The sequence below is a fragment of the Urocampus carinirostris genome, chromosome 5, assembly GCF_059441175.1.
Source record: "Urocampus carinirostris isolate Australia breed hairy pipefish chromosome 5, RoL_Ucar_1.0, whole genome shotgun sequence".
Lineage (NCBI taxonomy): Eukaryota > Metazoa > Chordata > Actinopteri > Syngnathiformes > Syngnathidae > Urocampus > Urocampus carinirostris.
In genome coordinates this window covers 32604006-32625342 of record NC_142353.1, presented here as the reverse complement: position 1 = coordinate 32625342, position 21337 = coordinate 32604006, and the positions used below count along the sequence as shown (strand labels likewise).

General features: G+C 40.5%; 1 protein-coding gene across 1 annotated transcript in view; it reads left to right on the top strand.

Annotated features, from left to right (window-relative positions):
* Window positions 1–7293: 7293 nt before the first annotated feature.
* Window positions 7294–21337, top strand: part of prodhb (proline dehydrogenase (oxidase) 1b) — a 35185-nt gene continuing 21141 nt past the window's right edge. Inside the window, 2 exon segments of the mRNA XM_088335152.1 lie at window positions 7294–7734; window positions 16776–16995. Coding sequence (XP_088191278.1) covers window positions 7450–7734; window positions 16776–16995 — 505 coding nt within the window. The 5' untranslated portion in view covers window positions 7294–7449.

The following is a 21337-nucleotide window of genomic DNA, read 5'->3' as shown; positions in this document are numbered from 1 at the left end:
GTACTGAATTTTGAAGGCTTTCAACGAATTGTTTTCACTGGGGTTCTACACTTAATCTCGTTGTAAATAATCAGGGTTGGGTAGGGTTACTTTAACTTGATTACTTTCAATTACTTTTGGATTACTCCAATACCAAATATGCTAATAAAAGACAAAATAAACTAAATATGAATAAAATGATGACTTACAACACGTGGTAAGCTTTCTCTTCTGGCTTTGTTCTTTTTGATCTCCGGAAAAATTAACATAAAATGTGACAGAAACGAAATGAAAATGAATCTAAACAGCTTGCCAACATCATTTGTGCCGTTCCATGTGTTCTGTTACTCCCTAAGCCTGCACAAAATTTAGTAATTTTATTCATATTTAGTTTCTTTTGTCTTTTAATAGCATATTTGGTATTGGAGTAATCCAAAAGTAATTGAAAGTAATCAAGTTAAAGTAACCCTACCCAACCCTGTAAATAATGTACACTTTGTTGTTATCAATGACAATAAGACAGTTCTATTCTATTCTATCCTATTCTATTCTATTCTATTCTATTCTATTCTATTCTATTCTATTCTATTCTATTCTATTCTATTCTATTCTAAATACATTCAAAACGTGCAAGTCGCGTTGGTCCTTATTGCACATGAAATTGAGCAATAGGCCTATTTTAAGATTGGATCAATGCAACTACAGTGAAGAAAATATGTCGTTGAACACCCTGCAATTTTGCTATTCCTCCCACTTAGAAATGATGGGGGTCTGAAATTCTCATCGTAGGTGCAGGTTCCCTGTGAGAGAGATAAACTAAAAAGAAAAACCCAGAAATGTCACGGTGCATTATTTTTTAACAATGTATTTGTTTGATACAGCTGCAAATGAGTATTTGAACACCTGTGTATAATCTACAATTCTGACCCTGAAAGACCTGTTAGTCCGCCCATCAGAAGTCCACCAGCACTCCATGTATCATCCTGAATCCGATGCACCTGTTTAAGACGTAAGCTGCATAAAGACAACTGTCCACCCCATGACCAATCAGTAAAACATAGGGAGAGGGATAATTAGGGAACGAGTGGCAGCTGGGGCTGAAAGAGTGAGCGCAGGTGAGGGCAGGCGAGTGACAGAATTGTGGCAGTTCTGTGTTATTATTTGTAGATCTAAAATTGTTAATTCGTCATAATTGTATATTTTCAGTTGGTAAGGACGTCATCTTTTTGTGTGATGCTACTTCACGCATTTTAACGTTTTGCAGGTGGTTTTGGTCCCCTTTAACCGCGAAAACCAAGGGAACGAGTGGCAGCTGGGGCTGAAAGAGTGAGCGCAGGTGAGGGAAGGCGAGTGACAGAATCGTGGCAGTTCTGTGTTATTACTTGTACATCTAAAATTGTTATTTTATCATAATTGTATATTCTCAGTTGGTAAGGACGTCATCTTTTTGTGTGATTTTACTTCACGCATTTTAATGTTTTGCAGGTGGTTTTGGTCCCCTTTAACCATGAAAACCGAGGGAACGAGTGGCAGCTAGGGCATTGCAATCTAGTCATTCTGAAAGAGGGAATTATCACATCTGTGGCCCATTCTGAAGGTTTCTTCATGTTCTTCATGATGAGGTTTTGTGATTTTCCTCGCCCTCATGTAGGTTTCAGATCAGGGGATGGTGCAATGGTGGTCCGTGCAGCCCTCTGAGAATTTTCATGATTAAGGTCTATACAGATAAACTGTCGTGATTACCGATGTGAATAGCCTGTGCCCGCTCTTTTGGCGCCAACCGCTGCGGGCTCTTTCCCTATTCAAACCCAGTCCTGTCAATCCCCTGTTGTCAGTCCATCTGCAAACCTCCGTGTATACAAGGCAAGCCTTTTTCGACCCTGACTCCCGCCTGTCCCGTCTTTGCTCCGGTTTGTCTCCCATCCCGCTTATGACCCATTTTTGATCCCAACTACGTCTACTCTCCTGTTCTGGATTACAATTTGTTTCCGACCCAGACTACGCTTTGCTCTCCCAGCCCCGGCTACCGACCAGTTTTTCCATCCATGACACCGCCATCGCTCGCTACGGAAGATCCACTTCCGTGCTCGGATCACAGTCCGAGTCCGAGAGCGACTTGCTTCCCGCGTCCAGCAAACACCAGATCATGGGCGCAGCCCTTCCTCTTTCTTTCAATAAAGAATTGTGGTAAACGTCACGCAATTGGGTCCTGTTCCTGTTCTGGTCCTGACATAAACATGACTTGACTTAAAGAGTGAACCAGTGCAGGGACTTATCCCCCACCTCGAGGATCTCTGCCCAGCGTCGCATGGTGGCACTTAATGGTGCCTTAATGTCCTTTTTTTTGCCCCGCGCATCATCCCTCCACAAAGAAAACAAGCCCGCTGTGTTTCAAATACTTACTGCTTACAGACACACAACATTACCTCCCTCGGCAGAGGTAATGACCCCACTCGAAATGCACTAAAACAAGATGGAAGTCGCAGATGGATTCTTAAACGTGCGTAAATGAACACCTAGCAAAGCGTAATATTATTGCCGAGTGTCCCATTATAGACAGCTGTGTGCAAATTTAAAAAACGATGGACACACATATCGGGGCTTAATGACTCACTCAACCCTCCTAAAAAAGTTACATCGCTGATTAGGCCAAAAACTGCATAAAAATAGGTGCTACAAAATAATTTTGCACATCATTTCGTGGCCAACGATGACCATATTAGGAGAGGGATCACCATCGTTCTGCGGCTGATGTTACCCTTTAGCGCAAAGGCCTATCTTTTTGTTGTGCATTTACAGAAAAAAACAAAAGAAACTTATCATTTTATTATTTTGTTATTATTTTGTTATTGCGAGGTTGTAATTTTTCATTTTTCCTTCATTATATGTCACAGCCTTGTTTGAAGACAGACTGAGGAGTTCATTTCTTCCTCATGCTATGAGGCTCTTTAACTCCACCCGGGGGGGAAAAAGCCCACAATAAACCTCACCCCCACATTTGCATATTACCCTATTTTTATTACAGTGTGTATTTCCCGTAGCACTATTTAAATACACTTTATAAACACGTTATATTGGGTATTTTTGTATTCTATATCTTTTATTTTATTTTTCAACACAAGGATACTGCCGGAAGTGTGAATTTCCCTATGGGGATGGATAAAGTATCTATCTATCTATCTATCTATCTATCTATCTATCTATCTATCTATCTATCTATCTATCTATCTATCTATCTATCTATCTATCTATCTATCTATCTATCTATCTATCTATCTATCTATCTATCTCTATCTATCTTATTATTTCCTTTATTATTATTTTTTAAGTTTTTTATACTAGATTTGATTCATTTTTAATACATATAGGTAGATATGTTTTCATTTTATTTTGAAATTTTGAAGAAAGGAAAATATATTAAAAACTGAGAAAATTTCCCAAAATTAGTTAATAAAAAACAGCTGCATTATTTTTTTCAACTATTTAAGAAACAAAACCAACCCAACTCCAAACAACGGGAGAAGATTTTTATTTTATTTGTATTTGTTTGTGTTTCTCAACATGTTGGTTGGGACCTAAAAATGGGTAGTGGAGACGTTTTCAGTGAGTCGTGGGTGAACTTTTGCTAAAAATGCTTATCTATCTATCTACCTTGGTCATATCCCTCAAGAGGGTGACCGACAGCAAGAAAAACACGTATACAAAGACAAGGAAAAGAAAAAAGAAAAAAACACAGAAAATTTGACCATGGCCAACCCAAATGCCCAAACATCCAAACAAGTTAAGCACCTCGGCACCCAAGTTGGTCATATTTCTGTCCCTCCAGATGAAACGGGACACAATAAAGCGTCCGTGTCACTCAGGCCAGGGTGACACAACACACTCTTCGGTTCAACGGCAGGGCCTGACAGCTTTCACTGGTTTACCCCTGCCGCATCATACTGGTGCTCTGCCCATCCCTTAGAACACGTATAAACATCCCACCATCCTTTTACGACACCTCTCCATTTACTCCTATCACCAACAAGAGCTCTAGCTTCCACTAGATTTAGACCACTTTCCTGCAGTACACCCATAACACCATCCATCAACGTCAATCGCGGCCTTAAAAAAACGGAGGGTCACCTTTATTCCTCAACAGCAGATGGGGATAATAGCCTACTTAACCCTCTTTTAGTCAGTCAATTGAAGCATTTCAGAAGGGCCTCATCTCATTTTATTGTGATTTAGTTAGTTTTATTTATTTTTTTTGGCCCAAAACAATGGATCCCAAGAACGTTAATAATAAGGCGAAGGAAAAGTGGAACAGTGACGACAACGATCGAGTTAGAATACAAAATGGTGTCCAAGGGTCTGCCTATGAAGCACTGCTGGAAGGTAAAGTGAATGGTTTAAACAGATTGAATAATTAGCCTTTTACCAATAAATTAATCTTTATTAACTACGCAAAGATGATTATCAATGTTTAGGTATATTATTTTCTATTTCTTTTAGCATGTGGCTATTTTAAAGTAGTTTTAGGGGGTCACTTATATACGATGTAGGCCTATATGTGAGGTATATACGGTACTTGAAGTTGTTTTGGTTTTACTGGTCATTTGGTTTTTTGAAAATAAATTCTACTAACTCTGCTTTAAACTGCTCAGTCACTTTATTGGTTACATTTGAGAGGCGATTTTTTTCAAATTAGGGTTGTAGCTTGTCATTAGGGTGGAATGGTGGATCCTCAAGTCAGTTCAGTTGAGAACTACCGTCCTACACATGGGTCACCGACCATATGTAGATGGAGGGCTATTATTTTTCACTGATAAGTGCGAAGGGTTATTAATTTAATATACGGTTCTAAAATAACAACTTATGTAATTACCATGTTGTTACTATGTGATTATTATATTATTACCGGGTTGTAATTATGAGAAGTAGGGTTGAAATATGCTCAGTCAACAACAAAAAGACCTGCCTTGCCTCAGGCCTCTGTGTGATTCACTTTTATATTATATAATAATAATAATAATAATTTCCTTTGTATTGTCATTCTTTGTAACAATGTACACAGAACGAAATGTCGATACACCTGACCCGTTGTAGCGGGTCGATGCAGCCGCAGCCAGAGGGCGCCGCCATTATACCAATTAGGTATGTCTCGGTCGAGGCGCGAACCAGCGACCTCCCAGTCTCAAAGCGGGCACACTACCATCTAGGCTACTGAGCTGGTATATGCCACTTTTAACAATAATTGTGGAAGAATTTATGATGCATTTAAAAACATTAGTCATGTCAAATATTTATCCTCTCAGTTACGTTTCAAATTTCCTAGAAAATCACAATGACCCGTTGCAAGCGAGCCATTCAGCTGTTTTTAGGGTAGCAACAGAGCCTATTTCGGCATAATTCGTGAACTGCGTTAGGAGCTAAACTTTTCATGTTTGCACTAATTCCTGTCTGGCAAGATAATTTTTTTTACTCTTTAATTGAAATTGTGTTTGTAGTACAATAATATTTGCCTTGAATCAACAAAAAGGATACTACTTCACATTTGTGAGCCATAAAACCTGCAATGATTTAATGAACCATGGATTGCTGAACCTAAGGGCAACTTGTACAGTATCTGTCTAGACTGCAAATTAATGTAGAAATATTTACACTCCAACTGGAAATACATGAAAAAAAACAAATTTAATTAAGTTGGCGAGGAAGTTGGATGTCGATTTTTATATTTAAATGCCTTCTTATGCCCCTCTATTTCCAATTAAGGGATATTTGTGACTTTTGGATTGACTGATACCACTCAAAACTACTGGTACCAGATATTTGGATATAAATTCTGACACCAAGTACTTCCTGCCTTTCCCCCCTGAGACAATGGGGACAAAGAAGGTCGGAACCCAGAGCAGGCCCCTCAGCAAAGAATCCTTCTGCTTGCCAATCATGAGGCCTGGATGGGCCGAGGATCGGTCCCTTTCTGTTGAGCCGCCATGAAGTCCGCAAGATCAGTCTCCCAAAGAGAGGGGAGAAAACTCCAGCTTGTTTCATGGACCATGAAGTCTTCCCTGCGTGATGCCTTGTCTGACCCAAGGTAACGCAAGAAATAATAACGCAACAAACAGTTTTTTGTGCTGAATATAGATATCATTGTCACACGCGATGAAATAATTCCTGATCAATTAAATGAGATGATTCCCTTAAAACTGGGTTCTAGTATTTCTGTAGTATGGTATTTCCATAGTAGTATTTTTGTAGTATTTTGAATTATAAGTGTGGATGTATTTTTGTAACATTTCTGTAGTACACTGTATCCGTATTTTTGTAGTATTCATTCCTGTCAACCTGTACGTTTTTGCCGTACAAAGTACGTTTATTACGCATTTCAAGACGTGTACGACGTACAATAAAATCTGTACCGAAAAACATTAATATGTCAATTATGGGTACCATCCGGTATACACCGACTATCACGAAACGGCAAATTAATCAAGTCAAACAAGTTCGAGTTGTGTAGTGAAAGGAAGTCCGTCTCTTGTTAGAGAACCGGCTTTTTCGGCTCAACTCAATAAAGATAGCTGGCTCTCAAACGGCTCACTTGCTTTGATCCATTATACAGCGAATCATTATGTTGTATAAAGAAGTTAAGAAAAAAAGGAAGTATACAAGGAGAAAATTAAAAAAGATAGGTTTGTGGTTATCCCTTTAATCTGTACATTACCAACAATAATTTAATGCAGAAAATGAATTAATAATTTGAATAAGAAAATGTATGATTCTACTTAATTATATTTGCATGTATTTTTTCCTTCTACAGTGAACGTCCAAGCTACTTAATTTTGGAACTTTTTTTTAATAATAAACCTCATTCGTGTCGAGCAACTCAATATCCCACAACAAAATGTTAATTAACAATATATATGATATAACGAAACACTTGTACACTATAACGTGTTAAACTACATAAATAAACACGTTTGAAAAAAAAATATGGTGTAAGATTATTTTGTATTTTGTAAGGGAAAATACGACAGTTTGTACGGGCATGGAGCCGTGGAGGTTGACAGGTATGTAGTAATACTACAAAAATATTATTGTAATACTACAAAAATACTACTACCGGAAAAAACTACAAAAAATATGGAATTATCACCATTTAATGTGAAGAAGTTTTAATGACCCTCGGTTATTTATTTCTTAGCATTATTTTGCCCAGGCAAAGGCGGCGACCCTCTGAAAACAGTTCCGTGACCCACTTTTGGTCCCCCACCCACCACTTCAGAACCACTGCCCTTGAGCGTAGCTAACGATAACGTCACGTGCGTTACGAATGGCGGGTGCATTATTTCCTAAACGTCAAGGAAACAACGTGACCTAAACCTGACACTCCCACTCAAACAAATAAGAGCCGCGAGCCTCCCCCGTGTGCCGTAAACGCTCCACAACACGCCGGGGAATTTGACAACCTTAACACCGCCGTGACTGCTCATGTTGTCGGGCACGGCTGCCGTGCGCGCGCGGGCCCAAGCGCCCCTCAGACGGCTACTAAGCGGCCGTCGACCGTCGCCCCCCGTCGTCGTCTCATCCGCACGGCAACACACAGGCGACGCGGAGGTAGGCGGTACCGGTTCGGGACTGGCCCAGAGTGAGGTATTTGTGGACTTTGAGCAGACCAGAGAGGCTTACAGGAGCAAGGACTCGCTGGAGCTCCTCCGAAGTTTGGTGGTCCTCAAGATGTGCTCCTTTGATTTCCTGGTCGATAAGAATCAAGAGGTAATCTCTTCCTAACCCAGGGGTGTCAAACTCGCTTAAGCTGGGGGCCACAAATGCTATAAAAAATCTCACAGGGGCTGGACTAGTACATTTTAGAGAAAGAGAGAGGAAGAAAAAGACAGAGAAAGAGAGGGAGGGAAAGAGAGAGCGATAAACAGATAGGGAGAACAAGGGAGGCAGAGTAACAGTGAGAGAAAAAGAGAGAGCAGAGTAGAGATATGAATGGAGAAAAAGGGGGGAAAGAATATATAGAAAAAAATAGAAAGATAAAAAAGACTAGAGAAGTGATACAACATAAAGAAAAAGAGTCAGCAGGGGAAAAAAAGACAAAGTGAGGTGAGAGAGAGTAAGAGAGAGAGAGTGAGAAAGAGAGAGAGAGAGGTCGATAAAGGGAAAGAAAGAGGGTGAGAAAGAAAGAGAAAAATAGAAAGAAAGAGAATTAAAGTGTAAATTAGAGAGAGAAAATAGAAAGAGAGCAAGACAGAGAAAAAGAAAGAGTTAGAGAGTGAGAGAGAAATAGAGAAAAGAGAGAGAAAGAGAGAGTGAACAGGAGAAAGAAAAAGAGGGAGAAATAAATAAAAAAGAAGAGAAATACTACCACAATTGTTTTGCAAGTGTTAACTGGCTTTGGTGACATCTGGTGGAAATATTTAAAACTACAGCTCATTTTCCTCTTGCGCTTCTCTCACTGTCCGAATTTAAACCATTTGTGGGCCTGATCTGGCCCGTAGGACGCATGTTTGACACCTGTGTGCTAACCCATATGGGTCAACCTCCAGGGCTCCATGCCTTTACATACTGTCGTATTTTCCCTTACAAAATGAAAAATAATCTTACACCATTTTTTTTTTCAAACGTGTTTATTTATGTAATTTAACATGTTATATTGTACATGGGTTTTCGTTATATCATATATATATTTTTAATTAACATTTTGTTGCTCGTCATGAATGAGGTTTATTAAAAGAAAGTTAAAAAATGAAGTAGCTTGGACGTTCACTGTAGAAGGAAAAAATACATAAGTAGAATAATACATTTTCTTATTCCAATTATTAATTCATTTTCTGCCTTACATTATTGTTGGTAATGTACTGATTAAAGGGATAACCACAAACCTGTTTCATTTTCTCCTTTTATACTTCCTTTTTTTCGTAACTTCTTTATACAATATAATAATTCGTAATATAATGAATAAAAGCAAGTGAGCCGTTTGAGAGATATATTAAACATTGTATATTGATTTAATCCTAGATTTAAACAATCTTTAGGAAAGTGCTTGATTTTTGGATGAAATGCTTGGAATTGTTGCTATTGCCATGTGTCTTGGCAGTCTGACTCTATAGAGCATGCAATAAATGAAGGGAAAACAAGTGCGTGAAAATGACGCCAACATGCCTGCTACGGTGGCCTGTCATTGTGGCGTTGTTGTGTAAAGCGTCACCGTATCCTCCTGGAAAACACATTAGCATTAGCTCAGGAGGTAGAGCGCACGTCTTGGGATCAAGAGTTCGCAGGTTCGATTCCCGGCTCCTCTGAGTTATATGTCGAAGTGTCCTTGGGCAAGACACTGAATCCCTAATGCCCCCAATAAGCAGGTTGGCGCCTTGCATGGCTGCATGGCCCCAATTGGTGTGTGAGTGTGTGTGAATGGGTAAGTGTGAAGCACATTGTAAAGCTTTGGGAGGTCTTCATTGACTTGAAAAGTGCTATATAAATGCAGACCATTTACCATTTATAAATTATTCACAGATTTCCCCAAAAACATTGTAATATACAAACCACTTTTAGCTTTTTACCAATTGAGCAGATTTAAAGTCGAACCAAAACACTATGTATGTAAGTTTGTACTGTATGTACAGTGCTGTTCAACCAGAACCTCCCTGGTTCTTAGCACACTTTTCACTGCCAGATAAGCCGCCAACAGCTGCAGCAGACCCCCGGAAAACACTTCTAGTTCTAATTCTTTAAAGTCATAATATAAAGGGTACACTAAACAAAACAAGATTAGTTATCAGGCTGAAGCAAGAACTAACAATGGAAAATTAACATGCCATCCAGAGAGGGAACATACTGTACTCTTTCAAAACGCACACCAGAGTCATAGCAGGGTGATAGAATTATGCAGTTCTGGATAACACTGGTGGAGTGAAGGTTATTTTAAACCTAAAGTTACAAATGCGTCAAACTTAAAAAAAAAAACACACAAAAACAAACGAACAAAAAAAACTTCAAGCACTAGTGCGTATAATTACGTAGCGACCATTATTGGTGTTCAAATACTTGATTTTTTTTTAACTAAAATACTGTTGATTCAAGAAATAAGCAAAAACACAGTAACAATCTCATAAACATAATTTTTTTATTGCAGGTTCAGAAATCATACAACATAACTTGAGATTTCCTTTGGAGAAACAGACATGTTTGGCCTCCATCTTACTCCTATGGAGTTGCAAAGTAGCTTGTCCTGGTGGTGCTTTTAGCACATAATGGCCACTTAAATCCCACTGCTAAGTCCTGCATTTGATGTCGCCGGGTCCTGTACCACAGCAATCTTTGACTTTTTTCCCCATTGATATCTTCTCTAGCCACTCATGTTTGACACTTGGCCGCAGGATATGGGCTGCCCCTAGCTGCTGCTGTTATTGTTAGCTTGTTCAGTTAAACAAAGCTTGCCTTGTGCTTTACTGTCACTCATCTTTCTCCGATGTCATTTTTCAAGTCATTTTTATTTGTATAGCCCTTAATTACAAGGAGTCTCAAAGGGCTGTACAGACTATTAGAATACCCTGATCTGAAACCTACATGAGGGCAAGGGAACACACAAAAAGTTCAGCAGGAGGAAACCAAGAAAATGGTCATGCAAAGACCAGTGTAATCTTTTCCTTGCTTTGTTAATAGCTTCTTCTACTAGCTTATAGCTAGTCTCTTTCACCAGCTTTGACCAACTCCAGCAATTCACTCTTTTCAGCTGCTCCGGGTGTATCCAGCTTGCTCTGTCTTTTTTCGTTGCTCATGGGAATTAACACTAACTTGTATTTACTGTTGCTGGCTGAAATTCATCTCAGCTCATACCAGACAATTGTGAAGTAGCCTGCTGGATTTTGCAAAGTGGTAATATTTGAGTTTCCAATGTTTTTTTTTTTCAAATGCTTACATCTCAGCTCCATTCAACCTCTAGTTGTGAATTATAATACACTGTTAATTTAAAGGTGTATGATTCAGAACATTTTGGTTTGATTGCTATATTACACTGCCTTGCAAACATGTGCCCCCTCAAAAAGTTTCTGACATATTGTAGTTTTTTAGGCTTCAAACTTCAAACTTTATAGGATTGAGGTCTAGACTTTGGCCTGGCCCCTCCAACACCTTTATATTGTTAGTTTCAAACCATTGCATTGTACATTTTGCTTTATGTTTAGGGTTGTTGTCCTGTTGGAAGTTGAACATTCGCCCCATTCTCAGGTCTCTTGCAGAGTCCAACAGATTTGCTGCCAGAATCTCCCTGCATTTTTCTCCATCTATCTTACCATCAACTCGAACCAGCTTCCCAATCCCTTACAAAGAAAAGTAACCCCAGAGCATGATGCTGTCACAACATGTTTAACAGTGGGGATGGTGTTTTCAGGGTGACGTGCAATGTCATTTTTACGCCAAACATAATGCTTTGCATTCTGCCCAAAAAGTTCCATTTTGGTCTCATTGACCAGAAGACATCTCTCATATGGCTTCTTGCAAATGCCATATGGGACCTTTTAAGATATTCTTTCAAAAGGGGCTTTCTTTTTGCCACTCTTCCACAAACTGCAGAATTTTGCAGAGTAAGAATAATAATTGTAACATGCACAGATTGTTCCACCTTGGCTGTGTATACCTCCAGGTCATCCAATGTGATAATGGGCCTCTTGGTTGCTTCTCCGAATAGTTTTCTTTTTGGAGGGGGTGAAATGTATTGTATCCCAATCCTGATATTAACTTTTCCATAACTTTATCCCTACCTGCCTGTATATTCTTTGGTCTTCATAATACTGTCTGCTCTCAAGTGTTCCCTTTTACAGACTTCTGAGTCCGTCACAGAGCAGGTGCATTCAAACTGCTCTCCGTTTGTCACTGATAGTCATTTAGGTCAACGTTGGATTATTCAGAAGTCACTAGGGAATATCTGGAGTCAGTTGGCTGAGCTGAGAGAACAGGGGGCCAATATTTTTGCAAGACTTCTTTTCTTTGTTGTGTATATAATATGAAATGTTTAAATTATTTGGTTCCACTTCACCATTTTGTCTCACATGTTGTGGATTCTTAGAATATATTTTCAGTTTTTTAGCTTTGAGTTTGGAACCTGAAATGCAGCAATCTGGCTAAAAGTCTGACAGAAGTCAAGTCAAGTTTTATTGATTTGTCTAGCCCTTAATCACAAAATGTCTCAAAGGAATTCAAAGGTTACAAGTATACTGATCATAAACCAACACACGGGGTAGGAAAGACTCAAAAACCTCAGGATGAAGAAAATAAGAAAACTTGAGAAGGGTCCTCAGAAATGGTAAACCCTCTCCAAGATGACCAGGGTGCAATAGATTTAGCATTGGGTAACACACTGATTATAGTAAACATCAATTTAAAACATTGGTAATATGTAAAAAAATGTCCAGAAAGTGCATGATAGCAACAACGCCTCGAGCCTGTAAAATTGTCCAAGAAGACCATGACCTCAACGATGCAGCTTCCCATCTCCGCCTGCTGGCCAGCAAATTTTGACATGCTTCAGGTCCAGACACTGGTCTGGTGAATCATCTCGATTCGTCCTTCTCCCTCATATCACCACCAGCCTGGCAGATTTTTGGGGAGCTGGGCACTGTATGTATGATGTCCACAACCAAACACTTAATGACATCATTCAATGCACTATTGCCCATAGACCATGAAAACTAACCTTTATTAGATGTTGCTTATTCACTTTGTACTTAATAAACAGTCAAATAACGGCTTTGGGTGGCACAGCGGCTGAGGGGTTAGCGTGTCCGCGGCACAGTTCTGAGGTCATGGGATCAAATCCAGCTACCAGCCTTCATGCGCGGAGTTTGCATGTTCTCCCTGTGCTATCGTCTGGGCACTCCGGTTTCCTCCCACATAGAAAAAAAAGTCAGGTTAATTGGCCAGAAGTTCGGTGTGAATGAGCGAGTGAGTTGTCTATCTCTGTGCGCCCTGCGACTGGCCGGCAACCAGCCTCCATGTGTGGAGTTTGCATGTCCTCCCCCTCCCCATGCTTGCGTGGGTTTCTTCCGGTCACCCCAGTTTACTCCCACATTCCAAAAACATGCATGTCAGGTTAATTGTCCCGTTCTAATTGTCCCTAGGTGTGAATGAGTGAGTGAGTGAGTGGTCTGTTTGTGTTCCCTGTGACTGACTGGCAACCAGTTCTGGGTGTCCCCTACCTACTACCCGCAGATAGCTGGGATGGGCTCCAGCACCCCTGCGACCCTACTGAAGATAAGTGGTGCAGATAATGGATGGGTGGATGCATAAAAGCTTTGCACTTAAAGTTCCCATTGAGACAAGACAGTGTCAGAATAGATGATGTAACAGTTCCTCAGACGTGAATACAACGAAATAATCAAAAGGAACACAAGACCTCGTTTGAAGCAATTATTTTCAAACGTGGGACGAGCAAAAACAACTCCAGGTTGCGTGTGGACCTCAGGCTAGCATGTTACACCCACCTCTCAAATTACAGCTTGTTTTTCCAGTCAAGCCGGCGGCCCGGTTCCTTCACATGTTGCTCTCGTTTGTCTTCACCGTTAAACGGAAAGAATAGCATCAACATCACCTTCGTGCGCTTCCGTCCATACTGTAGATTTCTTGGTTCGTCTGATTTCCGAACATTTAACCCACAAAAGTGAAGGTCCAGAATTTTTCTACGCTTACATGTGATTACATATTTTAGAAGCAAAAACAATATCTTGTCTCTGGGCAATGAGGCGCTTCAAAGCAGCGTTTCTCAACACGTGGGTCCAGACCCAAAAGTCAGTGGCGTAATCTGTGGGCCTTTGTCTTGGCAAAATCATGCTAATAATAACGATAATTCCCTGCGAATACGGGACGACAGGTCCCAATTTTAACCACATAAAAGACTAATAAAGTGTGTTTACACATGTAGAACATGGAAAACACACATACAGCGTAAACTTTCAGAGATATGGATTTTATTTTATTGAAGAAAAATCTACAGAATAGAAGCGTTTTGGATTTTATTCAAAATGCAACTAAGTGAGCATTACAGGGAGAGTGTGTATTATCTGACCACTAGATGTCGCTGTAGTGTGCATTGCAACTGAAAACAAGTGCTAAATATCGCAGGGAGGAATACAAACTACAGAAACTCAAAGTTACCCCACTGCACAATTTTTTTCTTATATTTTGCCAAGCTTGTCGCAAGTTTTTGTTTCTTTCCGCTATCCGAAGCAGCAAAAGAACCTACAACTAATGCAAGGCGCATGTTATGTCAAATAAATGCAAATTTCTAAAGTTCATGTCGTTTTAAAAAATGCATGGTTATATGTATTACATATATTTTAGCTTAATATTTAAACCATTCTATAAAGAATAAATATTTTACCTCTTGAAAGTGCTAAATAATACACACAGTCCCTTTAAAGGGAATTTTATTACTTTAAGTCTTACAGCTGCTCATTATTAGTATTTTTTTTTTTAAGGCGTGAATAAATTTGAAAAAGTTTGTTCCAGCAGAAAGCTGAATTTTGGCTACACGATCGTTACGGACTCTAGTTGTCATGATTACCCAAGTGGAGCCACCTGGGGTAATCAGGTGGCGCGCTGGAATGTGCTTCCTGATTGGTTAATGCTCCCTTTTTAAACGCGTTACGCGGAGAACTCTTTGTCGGAGGATTACTTTTTTACCCCGTTTGACTCGCCTGATTTTCCTGTGTATTTTTGACTTGTTTACCTGATTCTGCCTGCCTCCGATCCGACCTGCTTCCGTTCCACGCTACGATCTTCTCTCCAGTCCCGGTAAACTCGACCTGCTTCCGTCCCACGCTACGATTGGCTACGTGTCCCGAAGTTGTCTTCACGGCGTTGCTGCTGACGTTCGACGGTCATCGCGTCTCCCGCTAACCCTGTACGCTTCCCCAAATAAAAGACTTGTAACGAACGCTCTGGGGTCTCCTGCTCTGTTCTGGTCCGTCCTGACAGAATCCTCCGACCAGAATGGACCCCGCGTTCGTACATTTGCCCCCTGACCACTATGAAAGCCTGAATCAGCAGCGCAATTCCTCTTTAGAATGTGCAGTTCGGCAGGTCATTTCCGACGTGGCGAAATTGGCTAATTCATTCAGCGCAGGATATGCTGTGCCTCGAATGCGGTCCCGGGAGGATTTGACGCCTGCCAGTCCGACTCCGCTGCTTGCCTGTTCGACTCCCCGGCCTGCCTGTTCGACTCCCCGGCCTGCCTGTTCGACTCCCCGGCCTGCCAGACCGACTCCCCGGCCTGCCAGACCGACTCCCCGGCCTGCCAGACCGACTCTTCTGAATCTCCCCGGCCTGCCAGACCGACTCTTCTGAATCCGACCCCCCTGAGTCCGACTCTTCTGAGTTGACTCTCCTGATTTTCCTGTGTATTTTTGACTTGTTTACCTGATTCTGCCTGCCTCCGATCCGACCTGCTTCCGTTCCACGCTACGATCTTCTCTCCAGTCCCGGTAAACTCGACCTGCTTCCGTCCCACGCTACGATTGGCTACGTGTCCCGAAGTTGTCTTCACGGCGTTGCTGCTGACGTTCGACGGTCATCGCGTCTCCCGCTAACCCTGTACGCTTCCCCAAATAAAAGACTTGTAACGAACGCTCTGGGGTCTCCTGCTCTGTTCTGGTCTGTCCTGACACTAGTGTAATTAATTGTTTTGAACAATTTGATTATTTTTTAGTGAAATTGTGTATTTTCCTCGAATTCATAATGATAACAAATATAAAAATATATTATCCTAAAACTTAACGTTTAAAACAACAGATCAGGAAGTTTTTAAAGAGTGTTCTAAAAATGTAGACTTTTTTAATCCAGCAAATAGCCAAATTTGGGCTTTATTGTTACTGACTGGAAGGAAAAGTGGCATTTATTTTCCCTTGATTTGGGTGCTACCAGGCTGTACTAGCACAAGACACCCCACATGAAGTGGTGCCCTGAGAACCCTGGGGGTTAAGGGATTATTCATATTAGCTACCATACTTTGCATCAATATTCACCAATATTTCACATTATTAGCAACTACTTTGTATCAGAACTCACCCACCCCAAGTGATATCGGAATCCGTGACTATTCGGAACTAATATTCAGTCTAATTATCATTGACGACATCTGTAATATTCAGTATTTTCACGTTGTTAGCAACAGGCGCAACTATTTAGAAACTATTTTCTGAATTAACTTCAGTGCCATTGAAAGGTTTGTGCAAACTGGAAGTCCGCCAACAGAGCAGAAGGGATTCAGTTTAATTTCTGAGCTAGCTTAAGATGTGTTCAGGGTCAGAGGAAATCTGGAGACCATCCCGGAAGGTATTCATATGCCGTCTGCATTATTCTGCATTCATGAGCTATTGTTATATAATGTATCAAGAAGCTTTTATCCCTTATCACCTCTTGCTTTACTGGAGTTCAATTTTTTTCCTCGTCCCTGTTTTAGTGGATCTTCTACCTTGAAACTTGCCAAGACTTTTCCATTCCTTATAAAAGTGACTACCGCTGCTTTAAAAAGTATTTCGCAACTACTCTTGTCACAACCTTTCAAAACATGCTGCTGGAGGGACATTGTGACTGACGTGAGCGCCGTCGCGCCTTCCGTCATCCAAGTGTTGTCAAATATCCCTGATAGGCGTCAGAAGCACCCACACTGTTAGAATATTCAATTAACAGTGAAGAGGAGGAGGAAAGAAGAAAAAAAAAACGCAGGATAGACTGCGGTTCTCTGCAACCCAGCAGGCCAGATGTGATTAAATGATTCATGATGGCTCTCCGGTTTCATCATCTGTGCTCAGATAATGGATTTCGGGAAGAAGGTGCTGGGTCAGAAAGCTTTTGATCAGCTGATGAAGATGACCTTTTACGGACAGTTTGTAGCCGGGGAGGATCACCGGGCCATCAGGCCGCTGGTCCAGAAGAACCTGGCCTTCGGCGTGGGATCTGTGCTGGACTACAGTGTGGAGGAGGACGTCACCCAGAAAGAAGATCCACCGACAATGGCGCGGTAAGAAAGTTGTTTTATCTTATAAGCACTTATTACGACATTATTACATAACCTTAGTATTTGCCATTTAAAAATAAACTGGTTTGCATTGAACAAGATGTTAGGGTTTGCTATAGAAAGAAGATGACACTTAATATTAGTGATGAAAAAGACAAAAAACACGTTTTTATATAGGGCAACACAACAACACTAGTTAAGCTCACAAGACGACAAACCTAGTGTTCTTCCTTTGAGAAGAAGCTAGTTTTATCATAAAAGCCTCTTAATTTCTGACGAAACACTCATTTTCAGCTTAGACAAAGCGGAAAATAATAGTTTTTGGTGTAGAAAAGACAAAAACACTAGTTTAGTGGAAAAGAAGGCCCCACATATTTTTAGACTTTTTAAAAAGAAGCTAGTTTTTACATGAACAAGATTCTAGATTTAGGAGACACAGTGGTTGAGAGGTTAGCGCGCCCGCTGCACAGGTCTGAGGTCATGTGATCAAATGCAGTAACCAGCCTTCCTGTGCGGGGTTTGCATGTGCTTCCTGTGCTTGCATGGGTTTTCACCGGGTGCTCCAGTTTCCTCCCACATTCCAAAACATGCTTGCAGGTAATTTGGCCAGTTCAAACTGTCCCTATGTGAGAATGAGTAAGGGAATTGTCTGTCTCTGTGTGCCCAGTGACTGGCTGGCAACCGGTTCAGGGTGTGCCCTGCCCACTGCTTGAAGATAGGTACTGAGGATAGGCAGTGCAGATAATGGATTGATAGTTCTACTTCATGATTGTGTCTCACATGTTCTTGATGTTATAGAAGACTTAAAAGTACTGTTACTTCAGAATGATATGACTAAAGTAGAAGTAACCATTTTCATCCATGTAATTACTTGAGTAAAAGTAAAAAAGTACTTTTTGGAAAAAAAAAACAACAAACAAAAAAACTCAAGTATTAAGTAACTGTAGCAACGTTTTATTTATTGTTTTATTTATTGTTTTATTTTTTAAAACAACCATTCAATCAGATCATCATAAGTAACGGCTTCAATGTAGCAGAGTAAGAGTACAGTTTCCTCTTTACAAATCTACTCAGGTAAAATTAAAAGGTATAGTGATTATTTTTTTGTGTGTAGTTAAAGAAAAAAAACGTTTGTAGCACGGGAGAACAAAACAACTCCAGATTAGTGCAGAAGAGAAAAAAATAGTATTAATCGTTTAAGAAGCGGCTCTTTTTTGTCATAGAAGATAAAATTCCTTTCAAAGAAGATGAGACAAAAAGCCCCCCCTTTTTTCAGCTCAGTAAAAGATGAACCGTGAAAAGATGAAAACGTTCATTTTGGCATAGAAGAGAAGACGACAACACTGGGTTGATCAGGAAAAGGCGACTCCATTATTTGTTAATTTACACGAACCATGTTTTGATGTTACAAGACAAGATTTAGTTCCTGCCAAGAAAGAAGACAACACTAGTTTTTCAGCATAGAACAAAACAAAGGCGCTAGTTTTTAGCATAGAAGAACACGACAACACTCGTTTTAAGCAGAAGAAGGCAACATCAATATTTAGCCTTTAAAAAGAAACTAGTTTTTGGCCTACATTTCTTTAGGGCCAAAGACACTATCAAGTATTTTGCTTTTTACGAGAACCGGTTTTTTTGTGTAAAACATGATGCTAGTTTTTGTTATAGAAGGATATTTTGTCCTGTTTTTTCCGACTCAATCTCGCGAAATTCTACTCTGACAAACTCCAGATATTCACTCATTCAGCTGCTTCAGGGTAGCCAACTCGCTTTATATTTTGTTGTCTTGTACAGTTTACCACCAGTTTTCATGTCCTATTGCCGGCTGATATTTATTTATGCTCACACAAAAAATATGAAAGTAGGCTTTTGAATTTTGCCAAAAGGTATCTTTCAGGCTTTCATCTTCTTCGCATATACATGTTTCAGCTCCATTCTAACTAAAACACTCTCTAGTGGTGAATTATACAAGGCACATTATAAAAGGCACAGTAAGAATATCCTTGGTGGGATCGGCTGCTGTGCAGAATGTGTCACTTGTATGGAATCTGTCACATGCAAAGTAATGCGAGCGTGACGGCAGCAAGGGCGCTCCAAACTCAAAGACACATCACGCTTTCCAACAAAGCAAATGTCCTTTGACAGAAGGATTCGTCTGTTTCGTTCTCGTTCCAGCCCTGACCTTTTACATCTCAAACGTTTTACAATTTATTTAGTTTAATGAAGGTCAGGATAAAAGAGCGCCCGCGGTGCGTCTTTACATGTGTTTAAGTGATGCTGACGTCGGCGGACAGCTGACGTAAAGTTCAAACGGAACATAAAAACATCAGGCAGCTCAATCGGCTTTTAACTGGGACTTAGATAATATATTTTTTTGTTTTAAGTCATGTTTTTTTTTTTTTTTTCATTAAGAGTGAATCTGGTAGATTAGGTGGCAGTAACATATGGCTAGCGAGCAAGATGTGGTTCTTTTCATGAGTACATCTGGCCCGGAAATAGAATTCACGATTTTAACGGATTTGGGTGTTAGAAGTCCTTTACCATATTTCTACCATTAGCGACAATAGAGCTGTAATGCTTTTTATCCCTTAACGCTGGTAAGAAGAAATGTCCTTAAGCTTTTCTTTATGTCTGTCAGAAGCAGAACAGGAGGAGGACCCAGATGCGTAACGTTTCTCACACAAGATTTATTTTACGGGAATGGGGCAGTCGTGCACGTTAACACAAACGCCAGATATTCGGCAATCGCTGGGCTGAAGAAGGAAGGCAGAAGTCTGGCGTGGAACAACAAGAAGCTAGAGGCCGATGAGATCGATACCAGTTACACGAGCAGATACCGGACAGATGGGGTCGATATCGGACAGGACGGGACAGACATAGTTGATTTCAGATACAGGAGACTGGAGACAGATATCAGACAGGACGTGACAGACGGGATCAATACCAGACACTGGAGACCGGCGTTTGATATCAAACAGGACGAGACAGACCGGGACGATACCCGATACTTGAGATTGTAGCAAGGTATCAGACAGGGCCAGACAGACGGGATCGATACCAGACACTGGAGACCAATATAAACAGAACGAGATAGACGGGAACGGTACTTGACACTGGAGACCGATATCAAACAGGACGAGACAGAAGGGAATGATACCTGACACTGGAGATTGTAGAGAGGTATCAGACAGGACAAGACAGACGGGATCGATACCAAACACTGGAAACTGAAGTCAAATATCAAAAAGGGCGAGTTAGATGGTATCGATACCGGACAGGATACACAAGCGGGATACCGAACAGAGTCAAAACACACGTCTTGCAGGTGCAGAGGTTTGTTGACGGACTGACAAACGGTGAGTGAGAGCACTGAGCTTAAATAGGAGGGAAGCCAATCAGTCAACGAGCCGCAGCTGGCGCAAAACAGGTGGGGCCAGTTGGGGGCAATGGGCAACCGTGACAATGTCTCCTAGGCAATGATATGCATCAAAATACACATGCGAGTATAAAGTCCACCTTTTACTGTTTCCTGGTTATTTTTTCATGCGTAGAGTTAGCGCATGAGACTATTAAGATACATTTTTGTAAACTCCGAGGACGTTGTCCCGGTGTGATTTTAAAATTGGGTTATTGATCGGAAAGATGTGTAAATGATATGCAAGAAACACAGAAATCAAAAGGTGGTACATACTTTTTTTCACGGCACAATACAATCCGTTATTTTTAGTTGGTGAAAATTTCATCACAATATATGAATACATGGTTGGTTGGTTGGTTAACCACTACAGTTTAGGGGCACCATTTCCTTTGGTGTATCTTGGGCAAGTACAGCCTGGTGGCGCCCATCCCTCTCCAGGGCAACATATGTTTCCACCCGGTCTCGAACCTCTCACGTGTTAGGTGAATGTGTATACTTTCTAAAAACTGAATACCGACGCTCCCCTACTTACGACCATTCGACTTACGTAAAACGGCAGATAGGAACATTTTTTTCGGGATGTTGAAAAATATCCGGACATTGCTGTTACATTTTATATTGTGTGCACCCCAAAGAAGGAATCGGGCTTTTACTTTCTAGTTCGTGTGTAAACATACTACGTGTACTGTATCTTTAGAATTTTGAAGTATATATTGTTTAATATCTCGTGCATCCAAGAAGAGGCGAGTTGTTTCTTTTGAAATGAAAGTGGAATAGGAAAGCTTGATGCGGTTGAGAAAATGGTCGGAACGCTTTTTAGGCCACATTTTACCACAGAGTAGGACCTCTAGAAGAGCATCTTCCAAAACTAAGTTAAACTCAACTTTATTTCTTTATGAAGCATATTATTTTATTAAATGTTTATTTTTTTAGTACGA